At 35.0% G+C, this 12,493-nt stretch overlaps 2 protein-coding genes across 3 annotated transcripts in view; one reads left to right on the top strand and one right to left on the bottom strand.

Moving 5' to 3' along the window:
* Positions 1–1,454: 1,454 nt before the first annotated feature.
* LOC113806997 (uncharacterized) lies at positions 1,455–11,746 on the top strand. Of its 2 annotated transcripts, XM_027358145.2 has the most exons (7): positions 1,455–1,627; positions 4,304–4,536; positions 4,901–5,040; positions 5,581–5,659; positions 6,074–6,259; positions 6,427–7,248; positions 8,441–11,746. In XM_027358145.2, the coding sequence occupies exons 1-7, from the start codon at positions 1,599–1,601 to the stop codon at positions 8,455–8,457; spliced, it is 1,506 nt and encodes a 501-aa protein (XP_027213946.1). In that variant the 5' UTR covers positions 1,455–1,598; the 3' UTR covers positions 8,458–11,746. The 2 variants fall into 2 exon arrangements, with proteins under 2 accessions (XP_027213946.1, XP_027213938.1); XM_027358137.2 differs by having other exon boundaries at positions 1,456–1,627; positions 6,427–11,746.
* A 7-nt stretch (positions 11,747–11,753) lies between these two features.
* Positions 11,754–12,493, bottom strand: part of LOC113803419 (uncharacterized) — a 29,127-nt gene continuing 28,387 nt past the window's right edge. Inside the window, exon 5 of the mRNA XM_070134154.1 lies at positions 11,754–12,493. This exon is cut by the window's right edge and continues 2,345 nt beyond it. The gene's annotated coding sequence lies outside the window, so the exon portion shown is untranslated.

Here is a 12,493-nt window from a genome sequence, read left to right as displayed (position 1 = left end):
CCCCCCCAATCCCTTTGTTCCTACTCCTTCTACATTTGAAGTATTTGCAGATATCCATCCTCCTCAAATTTCCTCCACCCCCCTTCCTCCTACGACCTCCCCACATACCCCACCCTCTCTACTGCTTCCATTTGATCACTCACACGAATCCCCTCTATCACAACAGTGTCCCTTTCCAGACCCCTCCCCTCCAGACATTCTTCCTGATACTTCACCGACTTCCCCAGTCCCCCCTGTCTCATCCCCCAAATATTCTCCTCCTACTTCTCCAACAGCCACCTTTGTTTTCCTTGAACAATGTCCCTATTCCTTCCCCAGTCATAAATACACTGCATTTCACTTAGTAACTCCTACTACCCGTCCCAAAATACCTCATCCTCTCAACCACCCAAACCAAAACCCCATTCTTTTCCACATACCTCATCCTCTCAACCACCCATACCACCCAAACCAAAACCTCCCCTAAAACCCCATCCTTCCCCACCATCCCTCCCACTCCTTCCTGGATGCACACGTGAATCTCTTTTATCACAATACCCTTCCCCAGACCCCACCTTCCCTATTGAACCCCCGGACACCACTCCTTCACCTACTCCTGATCTTTTATCTCAACCCTCTAAGACAATCATACCTACCGTTATCACCTATTATCCCTATTCCTTCCCCAATCACAGATACAATGCAATTCACTTAATCACTCTACCTCCTTAACCTTTTCCATTTACTAATCACTACTCTATTTGCTTCCCTCTTTTCCCTTTTCGTTACCATACTTTCCTATAACACCCTCTAATCTTTGACACCTAACACCTTCTCATCTCCCCGGATTCTTCTCCTACTTTTCAACAGCTATCTCTATTCTTCCTAGAACATTTTCCTATACCTTCCCCAGTGACAGATACACTATTATTCACGCACTACCACCTTAACCCTCCCCTTTATACTAATTTCTGTTCTAGTTCACTCCCCCCCCCTCCATATTTCTCTTTTCACAACCATACTCTCCAATAACGCTCTTAAATCTGTGACGCATTACTTTACCATAGTGCTATATGACCTTTGATGTCTAGCACATTTATTTTCAGACATTAAACATTAAAAATTACATACGCATGGTACTGTTTGAAAAACGCTTATTTTTTCACAGTAGAAAATCTTTGCAGTGTACCAAACATCCAAATTACATGTTTACATATCAGTTGGGATATTTTCTTTCAATAAATTTTCGGCGATACATGTATTGGTAACGATTTAAGTATCGTTTCAACCATACGTAGAATCGATGTATTGGAATCACTTAAGTCAATTTCCAAATATTGATATATCGGTTTCACCTTGGGTAATGTTGTGTATCAATGCTTATCACTGTGTGAATATATATGTGTGTTCATAGCCATTTGATTATCTTGATTTTTTTTTCTCAATATGCTCTTGTATCCCCTACTCCCGTGCGTTTTCTATGGCCATCGCTGGCACGTGCTCCTGCCTGTAAATAAACTTCGAATGTAAACAAACGGGAGAGGAAACCTTTGGTGTAAGATGATACCGGCCACTCTTCTTCGTTTCTCCTTTTTCTTCTTCTTCCGTTGGTGAGAGAGATGGACAAGGCTTCCAAGGCGATCCGCAGGTGAGGAAACGTGGACTCTGAAGAGTGATTGAGATTTTAAAGTGGTTTTCGGCGGTTTGTTTTGACAAAATAAGAAAAGGTCATGGGAAGTTTGAGGGAACAAAGGAGATGCAAGTGGTATCTTGTGGTATTTTTTGTTTGGATTTACTTTTTATGTTATTTTTAGTTGACATTTTGTTATATAAGATCAGGTTATTTTATACATGTGAGCAGTTAGATTCTGCAGGTTTACTTTAGTGATAAAGTGATATGAGTCATTCAAAAATTATTTCGTTATTACTAATTTGCATAATGAGTCATTCAAGTAATTATTAACTGTAATTAAGGTGAATAGGTTGAAGATGTGAGGAAGGGAGGGAGAATCTTTGTTACTAAATGTGATGGTCATGTTACTGATTTCTAGAAAATATGTATTAATTATTTGAATTTAGGTTTTCAATGTTGAAGTGTTATGGAATTCCTTGTAATAAGTATGTTATTAAGCATTTTCTATTAGATATGAATTTATGATTAATAAAGTTAGCTGATATTAGAAATGCTGGCAATTTGTTGGCCAAATAAAGTGTTAATAGGTGGGTAAGAGGCCCTTAGTTAGTGACAGGAGCATGGTTGTCTTCTAAACGTTTATCTGATTTTCTGAATATATAATCTATGCTAAGTGTTACCATTCTACTAATAACAAAAAGAGAGAAAAAAAAACACTGAAGAAATTAGAGACAACAGGTCCAGCTTTCTAAGTATGTGGACATGAGTCTGCCATTGGATTTTCAACTGACCACACAGAATCCAGGATTTTTTAGTGTAGCTATACACACTGTGTTATTGAAGTAGGTGAAAAACATTAATAAACAGTGTTGTTGATGGTTCATGTTGATATATATGTCACTGAAGCAATTATTTTTCTTCAAATATTTAATGGAGATGTCTTGAAACTGAATATTATGAAGATATTAGAAATTAAAAAAAGAAAGTTAAGGCATTTTCACTGTATGAATTTATTGATAGATATCCAGATATGATATAGCTTGATATTGTCAACTCAGCGGAAATGGAAATATGTAAATACAAACAAACAAGAAAACATTAATAAAGTATATTTGGGACAATGAAATATTTACCTAGACAAAGGAGAATCCAGTAATTTACATATACTACACATAGCCATGTTAAAGAAGACACCAAAACAGAAAACACTAAAAGAGACAGGAATGTTTATTTTATTTTATTTTTTGAGCCAATGGTCAATATAGCCAACCTTCTTGAAAATAAATCAATGCAGACAAAACAAAAAAACAATGGTATCTGCCATTTGTCTCAAGCACAATATGTCACCGGCTCTAACAAAAATCATTCCAGTCTGTAGGCACATGAACAGTATTGATTCCAGACGTGATGTAATTTTGTCATTGTCTTTTCATTTATTTTTTTATCACCTGTCACGTTTCCAGAAATCAATAAACTGTTCTAAAAAAAGTAAAAACACCCAATTATTTTAATTTCTATTTTGCTACCGCATGTCAGAGGTTTTCAGAAATAAAATCCGTAAACCAATAATAAAATAATTGTGGCCTTAAGAACCGAGGTGTAATTCCTCTTGCCATAGATATTAGACATTATGTCATGTTGGCATGGGAGTTGGCAAGCAACAAGCGTAACTGTCACCCCATTGGAATGCAAATCTTCACTTTCCTCGGACTGGATGCCAACTGATCCATTACAGCACCTTCATCTTTTTCATTTACTATTACTGGTTTCATCGTCAGATCATCATTGTTATCATCAATGTCATCTTCACAATCATCTATTGATAAACTCATCATCTCATCACTATTCCATAATCATCAAGTTGTCACTCATCTCATTGTTATCACTGTTGTTATTATAGTTATCTTCATTGTTTGTATGCTTTTCATTGTTATGGCTAGTATAATTTGTATTTCTTCAATATTATTATGGTTTTCCTAACAGTGATAATGGTGATGGAAATATAACTATTTTCTGAGGATTCAAGGAATATCGTAAAGAGATGTATATAATAAATCAAAACTTTGTGAACAGTTTATGTACTGGTTAATAGGTTGAGTTTTCATTACTTTTCAATATTATGATTATCTTTGTTATTTTTGATGTGTATCATTTTTTCTTTTTTTCTTGTTCTTTTTTTTCATTCTGATTATTACTACTATTGTCTTTGATATTATTGATTATGATGGCATTGATTATAATCATTATCCATTTTTTGCAGTCTTTTCTGTTTTATTTAGAAGAGAATAATGCATTGTTGTAAATATTAATTATTATTAATACTACATTAATGAAAGTTCAGTTTTCATGAGCATCATTATTATTGTTGTTTATCACCCTGATTGTCATAATCAATTTTGTTTTTATCAATATCAGTGTCATCATTATCATAATATTTTCATTGTCATTTATAATTATTAATTTCCTCATCTTTATCACCATTATCATCTTCACAACCTTTGTCATTATCATTATTATCATCAATAATATCATCTTTATCATGATTATTGTCATTAACAATATTATCATTTTTCTATCAGCTCTCTTTATAATTAATTTCCTTCCCTTACTTCATAATGACGATTGTCATCACCATCATCATCATCATTATTTTCAACCTTTTTCTTGAATTGTTTCCATCCTTCCCCACAGGTCGGGCGTGCGCCTGAAGAGCATGTCCGGCGGGCATGGGGCGCTGCAGATGGTGATCTCACAGCTGGGTGAAGTCAGGACTTCACTCAAGGCATTTACCCAGGCACAAGCAACAGCCTCCGAAGACACTATGCGCTGGGCTGCAGCACATGAGAACAGGGCCATTGCAGAAACATTCAGCCACCTTGCCGAACTGTCCCTTGTGTGGACAGATGTGCAGAGGGACTTTGCGGGTATGGCCTTGGGGAGGGAAGTCTATCCATTAATTGATAATTCTTTTCTGTCTTTCTTTCTTTCTCTTTTAATTCCTTTTTGTTTGTTTGGCGAAGTGAGATAGGATCTTGCTTATTAATGATGTTATTCCACTGCAGTTTGATTATTGAAATTATATTATAATTGTATTGATAAGTATAGTTATGACTTTTACTCTATATTCATTAACTGTTGTAATTTATTTAGTTTTTACAGTCAGCTCTTGTTTTGTGTTTGTTTATGATTTCAAGCTAGTGTTTCCCATATTTTCTCTCCATGATCATATTTTTATCATAAGTTCAGTAATTTGTACATAAATTTTTTACTTCTCACATCCACACCCAGAACGCCTGAAGGAATATCGATCGCAGTACGAGCTCGTCCTAGAAGGGGAGAAGCACGTAACGCTTGCTAGAGAGACCTTGGCCAGCCGGGAACAGCGAGAGGCCAAACTCCGCAAGGAATTGAAGAAGGCAGGCAAGAAGGTAATATTTTTCTATTCTCCTTCCTTTTTTTTTAAGTTTCTCTCTTTTAGATGCATAAATAGGGAGATACTAGATATATAGATTTATGGATTTATTAATAGAGATAAAAATTTAGATATGGATACAGATATATGAATATGTGAATATAAGTACATATATATAAACATATTTCATTATATGAAGATATGTATTTAAATTTAGTTATAAATTTATATATGAATGCATATAAATGTATAGCTGAATATATATATAAATAATCATAGATATATAAATATATATATGTATATATATATTCTTGATGATCCTGTCTCTTGTGGAAATATTCATAATTCTTAAATATTCTGTCCCAGAGTTATACAACCATTTTGTGTTCATCTCAGACTTTTACTTTGAAGAGATCAGAATATGCCATTGACCACCTTTGATGCCTATTATTTTTCTTTGAAACAAACTACCCCCACTTCCAATTTGCAAATGGCCCACTAATGGTTATTAAAGTTTGTGTTGAAGACCCCCTATTTTATCTTAGTGGTTTTGCAGGCTCCGGCAGAGGAAATTCGGCTCTTGAGGGAAAAGTTGAGTCAGGCGGAGAGATCAAGGGATCTTTCGCATCTGGAAGGTAGGTTTTCCTGCGTAATTGGATAAGATTTCGATATTGTGATTTTTTGACGTATGTGTAAGTAGGTGAGTGAATTCTAAATAATTGATTAATTTATTTTCATTCTCTCTCTCTCTCTCTCTCTTTCTCTCTTTCTCTCTCTCTCTCTCTCTCTCTCTCTCTCTCTCTCTCTCTCTCTCTCTCTCTCTCTCTCTCTCTCTCTCTCTCTCTCTCTCTCTCTCTCTCTCTCCCCCCCTCCCCCTCCCCCCTCCCCCCCTAACGCCCCTCCCTCCCTCTCTCCCTTCCTCCCTCCCTCCCTCCCTCCCTCCCTCCCTCCCTCCCTCCCTCCCTCCCTCCCTCTCTCTCTCCCTCTCTCTCTCCCTCTCTCTCCCTCTCTCTCTCCCTCTCTCTCCCTTCCCCCTAAACGTCCCATAGTGGTGGAGCGTGTAGCAGAGAATGAGGCAGTGAAGATGATCCGAGTGAAGGAGGGTTTGCTCAAGGTAGGAGCAGCATACTGTGAACTCGCACAAAAGTGTCTTATGATCTTCACTGCACATATGAATGTTGCATCAGAGTTGCCAGATGTGCATGACCGAGACCTCCATGACGTTAAATATACAGGTATAATTTGTATTCTGTTCTGTGTTTTTCCCATATTCAACATTTTATACTTTTCTTTTATTCCTAAATTTGTAGTAGTCTTTTTGTGTTATCTTTTTGATTGCTGTGAAGAGAAATGAATTATTGCATTGTTTTAGCTGATATATGTTTATGTATAATATTTGCAGGTGCAGGAGCCGCCAAAAAGTTTGTTCAGCAGGCCAAAGAACAGGTCCGTGCATATAGGCAAGACAGTCTCTCTCACAAACCTCCTTTGCCAGAAGACCCTCCTCCTCCATATACTCCTTCAGTGGAACACTTGAATGACCTTTCTGCCATCACTAATCACAATGGAACAAATGACTCTTCCGGATTCAATTTGAACAACTCGTCACTGAACCCATCTGCCCCAAGAGCCTCCCTCTCGTCTCTGAGCCCACCCAAGCCGGAGCCCCGAAGTGGTGGTCACGGCAAAAGGAACCAACCCACTGGACCAGGTGCCTCCAATGCCAACTTTGATGCTCCACCACAGTATCCTGCTGCAGGCCATGCATACCCTGACCTCCAAGACTTCCCTGCAATCGACATCCCTAACTCTCCCTCCCATATGAATCCTCAGCCTCCCACTGCACCAGTCCATCCCACTTCTCCACACTCCACCAGTGCCCCCAACTTGGCCAATGATACCCCAACACACCACGGAGTAAAGTACCCTCCCCTCAATGTTGGCGACAACTCAAGTTATAATGACACTTGCTACCAACCTGACACATCTTCTTCAAGCCCAAACCTCTCCTCCCATCGACATTCAAGCATGACCAGCCCAGAGAACTCTAATCCTTTCAACCCCTACTATGACTGGCTGCCAGACAGGAATGGAAAGAAGAAAAAGGAAGAGGAGGACACTTCAGGCTTCCAAACATCTACTCCTCGAAACACAAGTAATGCCGAGGAGGGGCAAGAGAACCAGGAGTCCAGACCTAATCCTCCATCAGTTCGACCAAGAACAGGTAGAAACCCTTTCCTCGAAGATTATTCTGATGATGATGATATTAATGACTGTGACCAGGGAGAGGAGAGTTTATCAGGTGCCTTAAGAAAGTCATCTATTAGATAAGTCTGGAGTATTTGTCACTGGAGAAGTAGACATACTATAGGCAACTGAAAGGATAAAGCTGAGTAGATGAATTTGATTAAGAAAAATCTAGTAACGTCAGTATGGATAAGAGTGATAGGGAAGGTAATCCCCTCATAATATGTCTTTATTTGTGATAAACTCATTCATTCAGATAATAGGAGAAATAATTGTATCATCTTTTGGTTATGTATACAGTACATACTTATGTCATTTAAACCATTTTGTAGAAGTCAAAAGAATGATATACACAGTTGTTTTATAGCACAATATGGATATCTATTCAGATCTGAAATTATGATTTCTTAGTTGAAAGAGGTCTTGTTATTTATGGTTTCTCTAAAAGTGTCTTACAAATATTGTATCCCTTGATATTTGTGCCTAGTTGCCAGCTATTCCCAAGTATCATAAGTATCACAAAAAGTAAGCATAAGATGGTAATGAACAAATTGATGGTTGACTCTAGAGTAAGGAAAGTAAATGTAGTGGTATGAACACTTAATGTACAATAACAAGGACATTGGGTATTGTCCTGTTTTTTTTCAACAGTGCACAGATCTAGAGCACAATAGGTAATACATTGAGCACAATACTCTGTTATATGTTCCAGCGTTATCTAATCCAAAATATAAAGCTTTTAAAGTTGCTTTTATGGGCATAGATAGACATTCACTGCCATGTAATTTCTATGATAAACAATGCCCAGTGGCTGCTGACTCTGCTACTTAGCTATGCATTGATCTCCACTCTCAGGTACAAGATTTTGTCATCCCTGGCATGTCAGGTCCTGTAGCTGTAGGAATTGACCCCCCCCCCCCCAGGTGCTACTATGTGTCAAGTCATTAATTTTGTACCTATTGTGAAATGACTTGCTGATCTATGTTTTTATTTTCTTAATGAATGATTCATTTTTTTCTTATTGAGAATGAGAGGACAGACACATTTGAAAATATGATATGCTTCTCTTTTGCTTTAATGTTAGCTTTGCTGTTATCTACAGTTGATCCTTTTATTAGTTTCTTTATTTTTCTATTGTATGAGGCTTAAAAGTGATCACCTTTGTGTAGGCAGGCATGGTGTCTAAATGGTTAAAGTGCTCGCCTCGTGACGCCCTCATGAGGACCCCTAGTTAATGAGAAGACGACTACCCTCAGGCAACCCAGCTGCCAAGAAAGAACAAGGTGGCTACAGTGGGGTGTTGACTGAAGACAGGTGTTATACAAGTTCAATCCTTAGTGAGCAGAGATAGTGGTACATAAATCATTCTGCCTCAAATTTTGAAATTTGTTTCTAGATCTGCATTTTTTCTCTTGTGTTTTTTCCTAACCTTTGTACTTCTGTTGATATAGTTTAGTTCTTGTCTGGACCTGCAGTGTCTGTTGCTATAAGCCCAGTGGTGTGAATTATTGATGATTATCAATTAAGACAAAGGGCTTCATATATATCCTGTTTGCATGTTTTATTTTGTGACCTTTCCTGAAGGGTGAGTGATAGGAATGTTCTTATTTTCAGTGTTTTCTTACAGTTCCCAAACAATGCAATTTTTTTAATGGAAGTAATTGATAATATGGTTTTTGTAATAAGTTATATTTTATTTTATTCAGCATCAGTTTAAAATTCAGTAGCACATACAAAACCGAGATTAAGCAGTTTAACATAAAAGAGGCAAAAGTAAAATGTTTACATTTCTCTGCTCTTTTTTTATGTTGACTTTACATGCATTTATTCATATTACAAATCATTATGTAATCTGTACATGGAAACTGTTATGTTGTTCCCCATATGCCTCTGGCTATGTTCAAGTGCTTTAAAAAAAAAGATAAAAGATATTTTAGTGCTAATAAAACAATTGAGATAATTTTCTCAACATTTCATAGACTTGTGCCAATTGCACTCAGTTAAGACTTAGAGATCTGAGTAGTTTCAGAAGGAGAAATGGGCTGTGAAATTTTCTTGTTCATTGCTTTACTGTCGGGTAATATTTTAGGAGGAGAGAATCAGACAAAATAGATGTAGATACTTCTAACTTGCAGTCTAGATGAAGAAATTGTATGGTGTTTAGTGGAAGTCAGGTTATTATCACTTGTTCTTTCTTTCTTTTTTACTTTTTTTTTCTTTTTTACATCTTACTTTATTCTGATGATCTTTTCCTCTTTTTCTACTTCATTTCTTCATCTTCCTATTGTTTATATCTAACTATATCCTCTGCAATTTATTTTCTCTTTCTCTTTCTATTATACTTCTACTCTAGATTTTTTCACTTTTCTCTTTGTCCTTTTAGCTATTTAACAAGACAAAACTGTGTCTAAATTTATTTGCTTTGATAATGTGAAACTAGTTTGAAGTATATTTTGTCTTTCATTTTATAAAGATTCGAACTGCATGTTCAGACCTATATGCAGTAAGCATTATTAATGATTGTTATTTGTATTCTGCTGGACAGTAACATATAAGTGATCTGAAATTAGCTTTTATTTTAATCGCATTTACATTTAAAAACATATTTGTAGCATTGTAACTGCCCTTAGTTGCCACATGCTTGGAACTTAATGGAATTGTCATATTTTAAGATGTCTTTGTATATCAGAGAGCAAAGAATGTAAATATTAAAAAAGGAAAAAAATCTTTGGCTATGATACTCATAAGACAACATACTACATACAACTAAATATTAAGCTTCATTTCCTATATTATTGCATTATTTCTAATGTATTAGTAATCAAAACAAAATATTAACTATAATTTTTAATTTTAGCTTAAAGCACTAACGAGAAATGTTACTTATTGCTACAATATGAAGTAATATTTTTAGATGTAAGCATTACTCATTTTCTGTTCAAGAACATGTTTGCTCTTTCTCACACACTTTGTGAAACTCATTTTATACAAAGACCTTTTGTGTTCATTATAATACTAACTAAGCTAGGTACAGAAAATTACCATAGCACACTACTGATTAATCAAACTCCGATTTTTCCTTTGATCTGTTCTTCAAAGGTATAAGTGATGTCTTCCTCTGATTCATGTTCCTCTTCAGTGTCTTGTTATTGAGGATTATTGTATTGATGCCCCACGTTTTGCATGTTTCTTGATTTGTTTTGGTTGCATGTGTTTGTGATGTGCAAGAGAGTAATTCCAGACTGGCACATTTTGGCATAAACCTGATTGATTATTTTGTGAATTTTTAAAGTAATTATTAGTGATGAGAGGAATATAACTTTTTCTTTTCTTTTCAGCAAGGATTTATTTTCATTATGATTTTGAAGTAAAATCATTTCCATTTCTGTAGGTGATTTTCCTGGATACAAATTTATAATGTAATATTTATACACATAATTGAAAGGAAAAAAATCAATAGTTTAAGAAGTTTGAGTAATATACTAAATTAGGTAGATGTGTTACTTATTTGTAAGTAATATAAATATGTATATAATAATCATGTTAGCATATCATTTTGATGCAAAAATAATGTTTAGAATTGTTATCACATTAATTAACTGATGTAAGCATTGCATCTAATAATACAGTGTTATTTTTGAAGGTTACATTTCAGAAATCAGTGCTGTATATACCTTTTTTTATGCAACCATACATTTTTTTTTTTTTTATCGTCCTAGACATATCAGTCAGAAATTATAACTAATATAAAGTAGGATTTTGACAATTCTTAAAAACAAAATCAGCTACATCCAGGGCAAGAGACATCATTTGTAAGAAAATGACAATCTTTAGGAGCTTGTGCCAAAAAGTAACAGTATTCAAGGATGTCAGTATATTCAGGTTTGCTTGAGAAGTGAATAAAAATGTTCAAGAATGTTTATAAATGTTTTGAGGAATGTTTTTTACTCTTACTATACATAAATGAATGATTCTTTGGTATGACAAAGAGGCCTAAATATTATTAGGTATTTACTTGGAACAATAATAATGTAACATGACTGGGTATGTGTTATTTCATATAATTATGTCTTTCATAGTCTTCACTTTTGTGTACAGTCTGTGAAGTATTATATGTGCAGTCATGTGCAAGTGATGTTGAAATTTGAGTAGCAAATGCTCACACAAATGTGATAAAATAAAAATCAGGTCACAGTAAGAGCAAAAAATTAGAAGAGTAAATCTTCAGACTGTGTCTCTTACTTTTTATATTCTTACGTAGCAGGTACAACAGCTCATAATGATGCCTTGAGTGCTCTGAGGCTGCTGTTGTGAAATTAAATATTTGCATATGATTTCAGAGAAAAGAGATAACTGTATAAATTGTCTTTAGATTATTTCCATGTAGCCTCTAAGAATCATTACAATTTTTATTCATGTATAGTATACACATGTAAAATACCTGAATGCTTAATTACAGGCCAAGAGAAAAGAAAGAATGAATCTTCTTAACCTTTATTCTGAATGGGTTTTCTATACATTAAAAGGAATATATCCATATTTTTTTTTGCAATCAGAATAATTTTTCCCTTTAAAAATCTTGAAACCGCTGTATATAAAAATTAAATTAATCCAATTACATTGGGTCCCAGACCCTTGGTAAATGGATAGAGATATATAGCCAGAAGACATAAAAAAGGGGTTTCCTTTACCTTGGGTTACAAAAGTAGCATAAACCTTTCTGTCAACAATACTTCACTTCTGTTATCTAAAATAGAGATGTTTACAAAATAAAATTATGTCCCTGACAGCAGATATAATCTCAAACACATACCATACATATGAGATGAAATTGTAGGTGTCAATATCTCTTGATACCACCAGTCTAGATGGTAAAAAAAAAAAAAAAAAAAAAAAAAAAAAAAGCGAGCAAAAAAAAAAAAAAAAAAAAAAAAAAAAAAAAGGAGCAATATGGCCTCAAAACCATACACAATGGTAATGTCAAAGAGAGGGATTCAAAAATGCACATTAAAAACTGCAGGGCATTTCTCATTCATAAGAAGTATAATAACAAGTAATGGAAATTAGACTATGATATAACAAGAATAGCATTAGCCAAAATTGACATTCAAGTCATATCACATGATCTAATAGCCTTGCAACAAGGCTACAACCTAAACTAAGGTAAGGTAAGATAAGCTAGGCAAGGCTAAGTAAATAGATAAATAATAAAATAAATATAA

The sequence above is a fragment of the Penaeus vannamei genome, chromosome 19 (assembly GCF_042767895.1).
Source record: "Penaeus vannamei isolate JL-2024 chromosome 19, ASM4276789v1, whole genome shotgun sequence".
In the NCBI taxonomy this organism is placed as follows: domain Eukaryota; kingdom Metazoa; phylum Arthropoda; class Malacostraca; order Decapoda; family Penaeidae; genus Penaeus; species Penaeus vannamei.
This window is presented reverse-complemented; position numbering and strand designations above follow the sequence as displayed.